Source organism: Cheilinus undulatus, linkage group 8 (assembly GCF_018320785.1).
Source record: "Cheilinus undulatus linkage group 8, ASM1832078v1, whole genome shotgun sequence".
In the NCBI taxonomy this organism is placed as follows: domain Eukaryota; kingdom Metazoa; phylum Chordata; class Actinopteri; order Labriformes; family Labridae; genus Cheilinus; species Cheilinus undulatus.
In genome coordinates, this window is record NC_054872.1 from 30,763,395 (window position 1) to 30,778,225 (window position 14,831).

Genomic DNA, 14,831 nt, shown 5'->3' on the forward strand with positions numbered 1-14,831 from the left:
AAACTGGATCTGTCCTCCTCCTTCTCCGGCTCTACCCCGGACCACATCTTGATTCTCCTCTGAAGACTTTCTCAGGGGGCTGTGACCAAAGTTTATTATTAGCGTGTGTCTCAGCTCTCTCTTTCACACCCTCTCTGTCTGTCCTCCCTCCTGCTGTCGTTTCGTCTCTTTTCTGTTTGTCTCCGGCTTTGTAGTTCACTTTCTTTAGATTATTCCTTTTATTCTTTTCCTCACAAGGCATTTTCCCCCTGCATTTTTGATTGACATCTTTTAGTCCACTCAGCATTTCATGGACAACACTAAAGGGTATTTTTTTTACGATGTTAAATGTCCTCTGGTTTTTCTTTGCCTTTGCTCTAGTTCCATTTTGTCCAGTCCTTTGAGCTTTTTCTCTACATCTCATCACATCTAGTTTTTCTCCTGCTGCTTCACCTTTTACAACCTTCCTTCATCCTCTTCTCCTCTGCTGGGCTGCTCCACTTCTCTGAGTGACTCTGGTTATGGGAAAGACAGAGCTGTACTCTCTCTATAAAGCCTTTCTGGACTGTATTTGCCTCTGCCTCCCAGTGAGTATCTCAGTATCTAGTCTATGTGTTTGCAGTGTTTTTGCATCTTTTTCTCCTTCAAGGATCAAGTTACTTTGCATCAAAGTTATGTTATTAACTGCCATAGTCTGTACAATGTGGTCATTTCTAAATAGTCTGTATCTTATCCCCTGCAGACTGTTTATATGTGTCACTTGCTTGTCTGTGTCGTGTCAGTTAATGTCTCCTCAGCACATGCTGGGCTTCTGATATTAATACCAGTCTCAGTATGTGGATGGAAATAGAGCCTCCAAAGAGGCCAGAAGTCACTTGACATTTCTTATTAACCTCCTTTAGTACAAGCTCAGGTCATCACACTCAGCCTGGATGTAAAGGCTTTGGGTTTTGCAAGATTAATGGATTCTGCAGCCTCCAGGAAATGCATGACATTATTTCCTTTGTGAACATATTTGCTCAACTATTGCCATTATCTTCAAGTTCAAAAACAGGCTAAGCCAGGAGTAAATCCAGCTGACAACCTATTAACCAGTCTGAGGTCAGACAACAGAGGTGGCTTAGTCTGAGTGCCGTCTGATTCTTGAAGGTTTTTGCTGTATTAAGAATTTGTTTTATGCAATTTTTTTATACAAACCCAAGGAGATAAGACAACAAAAGCGGTGTGCCGTAGATTGCTTTTTTGAAGGACAGCTGCTGTTTGAACTTTTTATCATACATTTTTGGATTGTACTAATTTATGTAGTAATGCAGCCACCCATTCACAGGATAAAATGATGTCCTGAAGTAGTGCTGTAACTTAGTCCCGCTCATAACAACAGTAGCTCTCCAGAATTCTGGACTTGGGCTTACAGTTTACACACCATCCCTACCAGGTTATTTGGAATCTCCCCAGTTTCCGCTGAAGTTTCTCCCCTCTCTCTTTTGGCCCACTGAGTTTCCTTCTACACAAGTCCCCCTGAGTAATCCTAGAGGTATCAAGTCAAAATCGTTCATTTCTAGTTCAGTTTTTTGTTTCTGTCTCTTTTAAACACTACAGACCCAAACAGCTGACAAACACTGAGATGGAAAAACACGTAGTTAGCTTTTGCATTGTAAAATAATGCCAAACACGGGCTTTCTGGAGGAAACACAAAATACCTCAACATTTTTTTGTATAGCATACATTTAAGCAAAATGAAAATAATGTTTTGGCCTGTTTTGACTTAAAAATGCTAAATATATGAAAGGGTTCTGGCTACACACTATAGCTCCCAGATGCCCCCTTTTACAGACAATTACTGTGAGACACAGCATCCCTCAGAATGAAAATGCACACTAAAACATTCAAAATAAAATCAGATTAAATTTTCAGTTGGTTTATGGTAAAGGATAAGGGTTAGGACGTCAAAGTAGAAAACCTGACTTGCAAAACGTTTAATACAGCTGAGTAAGCAGTCAGCTTACAGGAAAAACAGCAGTCCTACATGACGTAGCAAACATAGCTTACATAGCTCTGTTAGCGGCCTAAGATGTGTAAGCTACATAGATAACGTAGCACAATCTAAACCTCATGGATATCTATACTAATGAAGCCAGAAAGCTAACATTAGTTACGTTATCTCTAATGTAGCTATTCAAGCTACATATAAGTTATGTTGATAAATAAGCTGCATAGCTGACATAGCTAAAGCTAAGGCTCATGAAGCTCACAGATATCTATACTAATGAAAGCACAAAGCTAATGTTAGCTATGAATGCTACTTAACATTATCTATGTAGCTTATGTTAGCTTTAGCTACATTTGCTAAAACTCTCATTGCTAAAGCCAACTTATCATTATTGGCTTTCGTAGTAATGTTAAATGCGTGGCTAGCTAGTCAACTACCTAACTACATAAGATTGTTATCTTTAGCTAAAGCTAACCAAGCTAAAGCTAGCCATCATTGCTCATGGGTCTATACATAATTTACCCTCAGACTAGATCTCTGACTTTTTTCTCATTTTTATTTATGAAACGTTGCTTTGTTTGTAATGGTAGCAATGTAGTTATTTCATGAATGTAATTGCCAGACCTTACTAATGAATAAAGTTTTTTAAAATAATCTAATACTGGAAATACGCTGTTCTGGCAAATTACAGTACTTCCTTTCTGACAGAGACGGTGTCTCACAGTCATGGTCTGCAAGAAGGGCCGTCTGAGATCTACGGTCTGCAGCCAGATTGTCTTTAAATAGATTGCTGTATGGCCTAGCTTACTTGTCTTTGACCTCAGCACACTCCTTAAAGGAGCAACACAGACTGAAATCACTTGCCGCTGTAATAACTACTACTACGAAGTTGCTTTTACAGCCCAGCTTAAAACATACCAAATTATCCATACAAAAAACTCAGATGTACCTTACAGTAGTACTTGAGTGTTAAGTTCTGGTATTATCCTTTTGTCCACTTTATTTATATGTTTGACTTTGTTTACAGCGGAGCAGCAATGAGGCTGCAGGTGATAGTGAGAGAGACACTGAGAGCGGACACCTGATCTACAGAAATGGGGACGTCCTCGAGGACAGATGTATGTATCAATTCAGCTGGAAATGGCAGGCTTCATGTTACCTGCTCTAATTTAAAATTAATTTGTTTTACAGATGAAATAGTGGACACTCTTGGGGAAGGAACTTTTGGGAAGGTGGTGCAATGTGTGGACCACAGCAGGTAAATTAAATGTACTAATAAAGAAAAACATATGAAGCAAATGTAGTACTGGTAGATTTAAACATGCTGCTTTGATATGTAGAGGAGGAAGTCATGTAGCTCTGAAGATCATTAAAAACTTGGAGAAATACAAAGAAGCAGCCAAACTTGAAATCAACGTGTTGGAGAAGATCACTGAGAAAGATCCAGACAATAAACAGTGAGTAGTCTGATCAATGTTAGGATAGTATTCATCTTTCTGTGTCTGCTGAGTGTCATTTCTGTGTTTATTCCCCTGTCAGTCACTGTGTGCAGATGCTTGACTGGTTTAACTTCTACGGCCATGTGTGCATCTCTTTTGAGCTGCTCTCTCTCAGCACCTTTGACTTCCAGAAAGCAAACAACTTCCTGCCTTATCCCATTAACCAGATCCGACACATGGCCCACCAGATCTGCCACGCTGTCAGCTGTGAGTCCACTCTACTTTTTCTCTTGTTTGTAGGGATCAAGGTCAGTGTTGACAGTAAGCTTATTATCAACCGCTGTCCCAGTGATTCGGGCGCTAACAAGCTGGTTACATGAGAGGCTAGCTGCTACCTCAGCATGGAAATGGTGTGCCTCATTTATGTCCCAAAACCACAATGAAAGACAAACAAAAACGCTGTGAAACGTATTATGACTATCATTTTCAATTATTTCCTTTTTTTTTACCAATAGTAATTAAATTCATAAAAACAATCCTCAAATAAGTGTTACTTTTCATCCTTTACAAATCCAAGATAAACATATGAGCAAGGACTGCATATTAAGATGGACTGAGCATCATTAGCCTAGGAGTGAAGCCAAACTACCAGCAGCTTCCCCTGCTGACTGACTGCAGTATAGGTCACAGGAAACTAGCTCACAGCTATGAATTCAGTATGGTCACTTCACTACCCAGTGACAGGACTTTGATTTTACAGCAGTCACACTAGCGATTGTGTAAGTAAGGGCACTGTACTGGATATAAGTGGACACAGCTAAGTAAACCCACAACACATAAGTAAGTAATAAGACAGCAAATGCAGCTTTTGAAAAATACACATGAAACACTTTCTAAAGCTATTTCTGCACAAACCAAGCCTCTTACTTGTGATCAGTCTGATGTCCAGCTACATCCAGAAATGAGCAGAGGTGAGAGCACTAATGTTCATCTCATCGTTTGGATGTGTCTCCACCCCTCACCCCTCGGAGGCTTCAAACTGGAGATTGAAGTCCCGTAGTCTAAATGATGTTACATTCGAGTATCTATAAGCCTAATAATTCCTCTGGTACATACTGTAGTTCCCTTTGGTTGCTAGATGAACCAACACGTGTCTGCATTAACGTAGCGGTCTGCACTGCATGCAGTGTTACATATTGTGAGAGTAAAGAAAAGTTTTGGAAACAGGTTTATTTTTAACCATTTAACTTTAATGTGACCCGCCAATTAAGTCCATCACTCTCTGAGAGAACAGAAGGATTTCTTCATTTACATTATAAAGATCTGTTAGGATGTGATTATACATGTGAATGTGTCTTCAAATGTCGGAAATATCTGACTGTTACACTGGTTATAATTATTTTACATTAGGGTTATCCAAACTGTGGTTCCTGGGCCAACTGTGGCCTTTTTCAATAAATTTAAGGTTATTTCTATTTAATTAGTGAACATTTTATTCATTTTATATTGACAGGGCACTCTTTTCTGGTAAAATTAGTGGAAAGGTATAAAACGGAATTCCAAAAAATAAAAACGGAAAAAACGGGATTTGGAAAAAAATAAAACAGATTTAATAGGACCCTATATATGTTCTGGTTAGCCAAAGGGGCATGGCATTAAATCACCAGCTAACTCTATTATGGCTTCAAATGGGGTCAACAGCACAGTATGTCATCTATTGTTGGGATATTTTGGCCACACTAACGCTCAACAGAAGGAGACAGAGGTGGGCTGTCAATGTAAATATACAGTCAAGATCAGAGGTTGTGCATGGAGGGTCAAAGAGGGTTAGCACATGATCAGATATTAAAGTTGCACAGTTACAGTCTGTGCCCAATTTTATTTTATGAGCTGCCAATCAGCTAACAAGCTAACACACTGCAGGTAAACCAGGCTTCCTGCAAGGTCAGATTACAATTAACTTTAGAGTTGTCATATATATGACATGTATTTATGTATTTGAAACACAAGAACATCATGGAGGCATCAAATAAAGCTGTCATATATATATATATATATGAATAGGCTTATTACTATGAAATTTATTCTAATTAGCAAGAAGTTTGCTGAACTAATCTGTCACTCAAAGCTGCTGCCTCCTAAAAATACCAACTTTTGACAGCAATATAATTTACAAGGAGAGTTTGCTAAAAAAAAATAAACAGTTAAGTCTGAATGTCTTGGCCATGCTTAATGACACATTAGCAATAATTTGTGTATATTTGTGTATATAGAAACCAATGCATTGGTCTTAAACACATAAATAACTTACCACATTTCTTAGAAATATATCTTTAAAAAAGTTTAAATTATTTCAGTTTGCACAACCTAAAATGTGTTATGATCAAGCTAACAGATCTACATTTTCACTGGTGAGTAATAATGGCTTTCAAACAGAGAACATGTTAAACTATTTAAGTCATTTGCTGTTTAACCAACATAAATCTCAACCAGACGAGGGCGTCCTGTCCTGACTAAACTAAACGCACCCCCCCTCTGTTTCCTCTGCAGTTCTCCATGACAACAAGCTGACTCACACCGACCTGAAGCCTGAAAACATCCTCTTTGTCAACTCAGACTTCTCCATCATTTACAATGCTGAGAAGGTATGAAAAACTGCAGGCAGGAAGGCTGAGACCTTCAGGGAGAGAGGAGAGAAAATCAGGATGTGAAATAAGAAGGGATTAACTCAGGCGGAACAACCCCAGAGATTGCTTTGTGGTTGCCCATTTAGATGCAAATTTTTCTCTGCAGAAACTGTGAACCAAATGCACCTGATGTGTTCAGTTCCTGGTGCACATTCAGGAGGACTGGGGAGTTTGTTTGCTGTTCTCTATGGGACCATGAGTGTTACATGTGAAGAGAAAATGTGAATTTCGACCTCCATATGATGGAGTAATTATACCATTTTTTTTTTTATTTCTGGCTATCTTTCTCATTTATAAGAATAACATGGTGAGAACTGCAGCTTATTTTAAAGTAAAATGAAGAAAGAAAGACAACAAGACAATTAGGTAACAAGTCCCTATATAAGGAATAGTTGATGTTTTTAAAGAAAACTACACCAACCACATGTTTCTGTTTTAAAGCCCTGTGTTCCAACAGATATTTTTACATGACACTGTTCCCAGTTTTGACCTTTCAGGATAAAACAATGCACCACACCTGCGACACTAATTTTCAGCATATATGAAAGTCCATGTCATTGCCATGGCTGTATCCCAAAGAGCTCCAGGAGAGATGCAGCTTCCTTTGAAAAGTACCAGGCAATAAATATGCTGCTTTTTGGACCAAGTGCAAGAGTCCATCTGCAGTCACCCATGGTGGAAAAGCCAGCATACAGGACCATGTTAAAAAAAAACTAACACAAATAGGATACAGGCTAGAGGTAGCATTGTTGCACTAGACTTCAGAGAGGAAAATGCTGGTCACAGCAACCTTAGTAGAGCAAATTTGTGCTATAACACCAATGATTTGTGTTTATTGGTGTTACATAATTGCATTTTTCAGATACAGTTTGGGTTGATTATGTGAGACTTGATTTTTCATTTGCTCAGGCACTTTCCACAGCATTTAAACGTGCACTGATGAAATATCCAAGTTTACTATCATCTCATTCATGTGAGTTTCTGGTGAAATCAAAGTGTTGCTATTTAGAGGTGTGAAAATATGGTCACCCCCATCACAATAATAATACTACTAATAAATTAGAACAAACATGACATTCTTGCCTTTTAAAGTGAAGGTTTTAGTTGCCACGGTTAGATATTGCTAGAGCTGTGCTCTTGTAATAGTCCACATCAGAGAGTATGGTCTAGAGTGTCTTGAGATAACTTTGATTATAAATTGGAGGTATAAAAACCAAGATTGAGACAGAGACATGAGGGAGAGCAAATTCAAATCTCTTGTCAGCCAGGAAAAGTCCTCCATGCTATCTCTTAGTGAGAAAACATAATGTCTCATGTTGATGTTTGCTTCTTTGCATTAACAATGTGCCTTACTGCACCGTTCCAAAGAAATGTTGCTTATAAGATTATCTTTGCTACCTGTGATAAATGGTTAAAATGTGAAGTTAGGCTAAATGTATGTTTGTTTTTATGTTCGGCTAGCTTTTCCCTCGGTTATGTCATTATGCTAACTGATTGCTAACTTCTTTAGCATATCTCTGTTTGCAGGCTACTTTGCAAAAATGCTGTTGCCATTGCTGTTTTTTATACTTTAAGTTTTTACCCCTAATTAAGAGCTGCTATTGAAGCTATAGAATCTGTTTAATTGATAGATCCTGATGTTTTTAGTGCTATGAGACTTCATCACCATTCTGTTGCCAGCCATGAGTACATACCTGGCCAGGTTCATGTCATCGAAACTGTTAAAAATGAAAGGCAGAGCTATTAAACCTAGATCTGTCTTCTTTTAAGTGGAATAATCCTTTAAATGATGATTTGTAGTTCAGAAATGTTTCTCTTGCTCCTTCCGTCTGCTCTCAGAAGTGTAATGAGAGGAGAGTAAAAGACACCTCGGTGCGGCTTGTTGACTTTGGCAGCGCCACCTTTGACCACGAGCACCACTCCACCATCATCTCAACACGACACTACAGAGCTCCGGAGGTCATACTTGGTGAGAGATGTTGCTTAAGACCAGGGACTCACTGGGACTCTTTGGTTATGTTTTGATTTTTTCTTTTTTTTTTTTTTTGCAAAGATTTTTAAATTGCCTGTTCTTTGTTTGTCTGACAGAGTTGGGTTGGAGTCATCCTTGTGACGTGTGGAGCATCGGCTGTATCCTGTTTGAATATTACCAAGGCTTCACACTGTACCAGGTCACATAACACTCACAGAATTATTTAAAGTGGATTAATGCTGGCATGATCTTCATTTATTCATGTGTGTTTTTATAGACTCATGACAATAAGGAGCATCTTGCTATGATGGAGAGTATGCTGGGACCAATTCCTCAGAGAATGATACAAAAGAGCAGGTAAGTAACATGTCTGTGCACATTTACACACAAGCAAGCAAACATTTTGACGACAAAAGTTGTTTCTTTCTCTACAGGAAGCAGAAGTATTTCCACCGGGGGCGTCTTGACTGGAATGAGAGCTCTAAAGCTGGGCGTTATGTGAAAGAAAAGTGCAAACCATTAAGGGTGAGCAGAGAAAAATGTAAAAAAATATCTAATCTTAATGCATCAAAAACTGCCAGACAACACGTTTATCCTCAACTTTTCAGAAGTACTTGTTATCGCACGGGAATGAGCACCACCAGTTTTTTCATCTCTTGGAGAGGATGCTGGAGTACGAGCCTTCAAAACGCATCTCTCTGCCCTCAGCACTGTGCCACCCTTTCTTCATCTATCAAGGGAGGACTCAGGTCTGGAGGAACAGCTGTGACATGAGCAGTTGACCCCATGTGGAGTACCAATAATCACTGATTAAATCCATGGCTGTGTCCTAAATCACACCCTGTTCACTATGAAATGCATACCCCATTCATTGTGCTGTCAGAATTCAGAGTAGGCATTGCTAAACCATAAAGTGCACTCATTAACCCAGTTCACAGTGCTGTTTAAAGCTGTGATATTTACAGCCTGTGAAGTTTCACCTTCACTTTGAACACTGAAGAGGTGCAACAGGGGAAGCCGTGTTCCCTCCTCTGTGGCGTAAGAAAAGCAAAAACTGGATCAGCAAAGCTAGAGAAGGAGTCCGCTGCCCTGACTTCATGCATGCATTAACTGGCTGTGTGAGGATGTATCTGATGTGCTCTCTTGCCTTTCTGGGATGCGGATAAGCAATGTGAATGGTCAGACAGACATGCAACATTACACCAGTGTGGTATCAGTATTAATGTGTCATGGTTTAAAGACGGCAGAGCTTTGTTACAGCACTGTGAAAACATCTTCCCACAATGCACTGTAAAAAGTAGTTTATAACTGATGGACACTATCCCAGCAAAATTCAGCATCTTGCATCACGTTTCAAAGCTTTAGCACAAGGAAAAAGAGACGTTTGACTGCTGGTTGACAAGAAGAGCAAAACTAGTATGTACAGTGCATAAATTATTAGATTATCCACCCGCTTGAATTTTTTACCCTTTAATAAATCAATCATGGTCAATATAACAATATAACAACTGTTGCCAAGGTTCCTCACCAGTCAAAGCTTTATGGGAGAGTGGTCTATCGAACTCAGACTCACTAAATCCTGACTAGTGTTGGGCTTGTGGGAGAATGTGTCAGTTCTCTGGTCTGATGAGACCAAAATGGTGCTTTTTGACCATCAGACAAGATGCTTTGTTTGGCAAATGGCAAACACACCATCCCCACTGTGAAACACTGTGATGGAAGCATCATGCTGTGGGGATGTTTCTCTGGAGCTGTCCCTGGAAGGCCTGTGAAGGTAGAGAGTAAAAAGAATGTGGCAAAATCTGGGAAAACCTTAAAGGCCAATATTATTCAGTCTGCAAAGAAATTTCAGCTTGGAAGAATATTTATTTTCCATCAAGACAATGACCCAAAGTATAGAGCGAAAGCTACACAGAGATCGTCTAAAGACAAAAAGGTGAATGTTCTGGAGAGGCCAAGTCAAAGCCCAAACCTCAGTCAAAAAGAGAATTTGTGACCTGACTTGTAAAGGTCTTTCCACCCACAATCCCTGTGTAACCTGACAGAGCTTGAGCAGTTTTGCAAAGAAGAATGGAGTAAAATTGCAGAGTCCAGATGTGCAAGTCTGATTCAGACAGATCCACACAGACTCAGTGCTGTGATGGCAGGCAAAGGTGCATCTACTAAATACTGAGTTGAAGGGCATTAACATTTATGCAGTCACTTATTTTACATCATATGTTTTTATTATTTAAGAGGGGTTTTTTTTGTCAAAAAAAGCTAAATCATATTGACCATGATTTATTTATCAAATCAATGAAAGGGTTAAATATCCAAGTGGGTGAATGCCTCCTATATTAGATGTAATCTATCATAGACAGCTGACTATACAAGTAATAGGGAGTAGAGAATGAGTGTGTGGTTTTGGACACAACCCATGCCTTTTTGTAACATGTTACAAAAAAGAAAGTTATTAACAAATATTGTGTATGTACTGACTTTGGATAGAAAAAAGTCCCTAATACACTTTAAGTGTATGGATGTGATCTGGAGCAGGACTCCTAATGGCTCAGAGGAGGGACTCTTGAGATGCTGCTGTGAAGACACTGAAGGAGATGTCAGTCTGACACTGAAAAGACAGCGATAGAAAGACTGGAGACCAGAAAGAGAGGATCAGATGCAGAAGTGTAGGAGAAAATTTTATTAGCTGGCCAATTGTAAGTGGGAAGGTTAAGGTTGTTTTATTCAAGGTGCTGTCATAAACTAACCACCTTAAAGTGGTTCATCTGATGTCTGAGTCTTAAAATGCTGTAATTCAGTTGTAATCCAGCATTTTTCTTCTACACACTCTGCAAATGAAGGGCAACCTTAGCAGTAATGTAGAGTTATGTTTGTGTCAACTCTTCTTTTTTAGCTCTGATTTGGTCTACACTGAGCCTAAACATGCCAGACCAATGTGTAAATGTGAAAAAAGCCTGATTTATGCTCATATCTATGCCGAAGCATACTGTTGGTACACATAGCCCTAAACCCTCTGCAGAAGCCTACGCAAGTAGCCCAGTGTATACCTCCATGTTTTCTTGTACTCAAACAAGTCAGATGTAGCGTAGGGACTGAGTATTGTAGAAGTAGAAGTAGTGTTGTACAGGTACCACGGCGTTGCTATGGCAAAGATATTAATGCAGAAGTATAAACTAGGCTTTAGTCCTAAACTTTGAGGACTATAAAGACAATGGCGGCCCATTTAAAGGAAGAGCAAAAAAGCTTAATCAACCATCTCATTGGTAAAATAAACATGAGGGGGAAACGTGAGTAGTGTACGGAAGCCCCAAAGGGCCATACATTCACTTATATTATTTACTCAGTTTTCGCGTGATAATGGATAATTTCTGTCCATTTTCTCATGATCTTGACATATTTTTGTGTTATCAAGGGACGACAACATTTGTTTTCCTGTGATAATGAGTTGATTTATCCTGTTATCACAGGAAAACGTAGTAAATAATATACATGGCCCCCTAGTGCTTCCATAGTAGTGGATCAGAAGACATATTGATATTTTAATCACAGCAGCATAACTTTGAAAGTCCTCAGCTTTTAATGTTAATAAACTTGAATTTGGGTAAATGGGTGAAAACATACGAAGTGTTTTCCAGACAAGAAAGCAGATAAAATCTGCTTTAAAATACAAAGACAGAGTGAATCTCTAAAATTTAGAGGATATATATAAATGCTTGATGACAAAATCCTTTGAAAATGTAGTGTTTTATGAGTGAGTCACTTCATGAAATTTGTATTTTTTGTAATAAAATGTGTAAATCGACTTTGGATTCCAGGGTGGTTTTTTGATTAAGGTGTCCGTCTCAGTCCATAGGTAAATGTCACCCACATACACACTCCTGTTACGTCCCCGGTCTAGGGGAACCTAGACATAACTTGATATACTGTAGCTCAGTCTCCATCCACTTTCATGAAAACCAGCCAGAAAAACTCCTCAAAAGTTAAACACAGGTTTATTTGCTTGGCGCAGAGCAAAAACCATACAACAAAAGATCACCCGGTAACACAAAATTTCTAATACCTCAAACCTAAATACTAAACTGGGGTTCCTAAAATCTCAGAGTTAACACAAAAGTGTGGTCTTGACTTTAACCACAGTCTAGTCCGCTAACACCTATTACAATTTAATGGTCTGAACAATCTAACGCTGAATGAAAGACGGTAACAAAATGTTAAGTTTTGGCTTAACAGCAAACTGATTAACACACACTACTAACACTTCCTAATTACTCACTTAACTCTCAGAAGTATACACAACACACAGAGGCTACAACACGCAAGCTGCTTTGTTGAAAGTGGCTGGGGCAGAAGAGGAAGAGCAGGCTGCAGCAGCAGGTATTTGTAGACTTGCTGGAGTCTTTCAGGTGGCAGCAATCTCTGCAGCAGCCAATCAGCCTCTGCTCCAGGACCTAATCACACTCACCCATTCACACCTAACACAGACACATTCACTGAGACAGCCACACTCCTTGACAGCCACACCCACCACTGACACACAGCAGGAGAGGAGGCAAAGCTGCTTCACAATAAATGCAACCAAACATATGACCCAGGGTCATCACACTCCTCGTATCACACACTCCTCACATTACTGCCATTTATTCACCGCCGTCCTCTGGCATGTTGATTGAGTGCAACAGAGCAGAGAGCACGCTCAGAAGGCTGAGTGAGCGTGTGTGCGGCCCACTTTTCCCCTTCAACCTTGGCACCGCTGAGACTTTCTGTACGCATGTTGGACTTATTTCTGAAGTGTTTGTGTAGGGAGCTGTGTTAGAAACTTGTGTTAAAAGGGTCTGTAAAGGCAATTCTGTCTTGGCAACACTAAAACTATGAACAGGCATTAATGCATCAATTAAAATGTATGTTTTTAAGTAAGAGGGAGCTTAGAGCAGAGATGCTACTCCTTGGCATCAGAAGGACTAAGCAGAGGTGGTTTGATCATCTGATCAGGATGCCACCTGGTCGCCCCTCTCTGGAGGTCTTCCAGGCACGTCCAACTGGGAGGAGACCCCAGGGCTAATATAGCACATCTGACCTGGGAATGCCCAAAATCCCAAAGGGCCTAGGCCCCGCCCCAACAGAAATGATCCCATCCTGTCCCAAACTAGAGTAAAAAAAGTCTCATTCTATTCCCAGTGGAATTTTATTTTACTCCTGTCCCATTCGGCTCATTTGGATAGTTGAATATATACATTTTGCCTCATCTGACTGACCAGCTTGCTCAATTTTAAAAAGGGTGGTTGCTTGTATTGCTGGAGGAAGTGTTGGCTGAAGTAATGCTGTTTCCAGTGTAGGAAACTAACTTTGTCCGATCTGCTCTTGTTGCGTCTAAATGTGGCGATCAGCATCTCATTTTTCTGTCGTACAGAGTTGTCATCATCCTGACCAGTGGTGGAGCTGGTGGTAGCCGGGACCAACCAGAATCCTCCTAAAATCTGATTGGCTAGAATATAAAACAAAATACCAAATTTGATGATCTAGTGACAGTATATGTATTATGATAAAACTAGAGAAATGAGTCAGTGTGCAACAACCTAAATGCAAAACTGATATAATGTTTAAGTGTTGAGGAATCCCTTTTTTCATTCATGCTGAGATCCATAATCATCATTATGACACAATAACAATTAATAATACCATTACATAACAATTCAATTAAAGCATAATTTCCTTAATTTCTTATTGTATTAGGGGTCATACTATTGTCCTTCTACATTTGTTTTTTTTCTAGAGTAATAACAGCAGCTTAATACCTTTTGTTTGAGCAGGAGACACACCTCTCATGAGATCATGCAGAAGGACGCGTGGGCGTCTGTGTGTTGGAGACAGTGACCGCCTGTCACGTGTTGGACACTGATCCACTCCAGGATCCTTTAAGTGGCTCTTACTGGTGGGTTTGCATGAAAGTACTGGTCCACTGTCACACAACCAGACACAATGCTTTACATTCATCTTTGTGGATGATCATGAAATGAGTCTGAGTGTGTTATGATTAGCTTCAGTACATGCTTTCTCTAAATGATCCCCTTCTTCCTTGTGAAACTACGGTGGATCTGAACTTATTTTAGATGTACCATCAGTACTCTGCTCCTCTGTGATTCTCCTTTATGCCATTGTCTGATCTGTACACAGGATCAGCTCCACCTCCCTGCTCTCATTGTGGCATGAACAGATCCAGGATCCGTCACTGAACACAAACGGGAGGAGGCGTGACTTTCTTTGGTAATCTCATTAAAGGATTGAAGCATTCTCACCTGTCAGAAATCAGAGTGGTGGGCAGCAGGGGCAAAAGTAGGATGGAGAAGAAAGGCAGGGGATTTTAAGTGGGTTGGTTGAAGTGTAAGAAATGAGTGTTTGTGATGTCAAAGCCAAATAGAGCGTTAGAGGTCATTAACATAATTACTGTGAGGAGGCATTCAGAGATTTCTCAAACATGCATCAAAGGCAAAAGGAATCAGGAGAAATCAATGAGAGGAACTGCTTTAAAAAAAAACTGAATGAACAGTATATTTTTCTTTTGTTATGTTGGCGTGCTATGTTACTGTTATAAATCTTAATTTACAAAGATCATTCTAAAGGACTGTTTTTAAGCTGGTTTAGCATCAGGACCCACCACCTCCTCAATGAAAAATTCTGACCCAATTTTCTTTATTTTTTCAATCATAACCAATAATTTTAATGAAAACGGGGGCAATTTAGACATGAAATAGAACCAAAAAGTCACA

General features: G+C 39.6%; 1 protein-coding gene across 1 annotated transcript; it reads left to right on the plus strand.

Annotated features, from left to right (window-relative positions):
• Positions 1 to 142: 142 nt before the first annotated feature.
• Positions 143 to 10,219, plus strand: LOC121513772 (dual specificity protein kinase CLK2-like). The gene is made up of 12 exons (XM_041793728.1): positions 143 to 306; positions 413 to 566; positions 2,997 to 3,087; positions 3,161 to 3,227; positions 3,310 to 3,426; positions 3,509 to 3,675; positions 5,959 to 6,053; positions 7,935 to 8,064; positions 8,184 to 8,266; positions 8,345 to 8,424; positions 8,502 to 8,592; positions 8,676 to 10,219. Exons 2-12 carry the CDS (start codon positions 501 to 503, stop codon positions 8,847 to 8,849), a joined length of 1,161 nt encoding a protein of 386 aa, XP_041649662.1. The 5' UTR covers positions 143 to 306; positions 413 to 500; the 3' UTR covers positions 8,850 to 10,219.
• Positions 10,220 to 14,831: the final 4,612 nt, after the last annotated feature.

Coding starts and splice junctions, on each gene's coding strand:
- LOC121513772 (XM_041793728.1), top strand. CDS start 501: ATGGGAAAGACAGAGCTGTACTCTCTCTATAAAGCCTTTCTGGACTGT. Junction 3,228..3,309: donor CAATGTGTGGACCACAGCAG/GTAAATTAAATG, acceptor TTTGATATGTAG/AGGAGGAAGTCATGTAGCTC. Junction 3,427..3,508: donor AAAGATCCAGACAATAAACA/GTGAGTAGTCTG, acceptor TTCCCCTGTCAG/TCACTGTGTGCAGATGCTTG.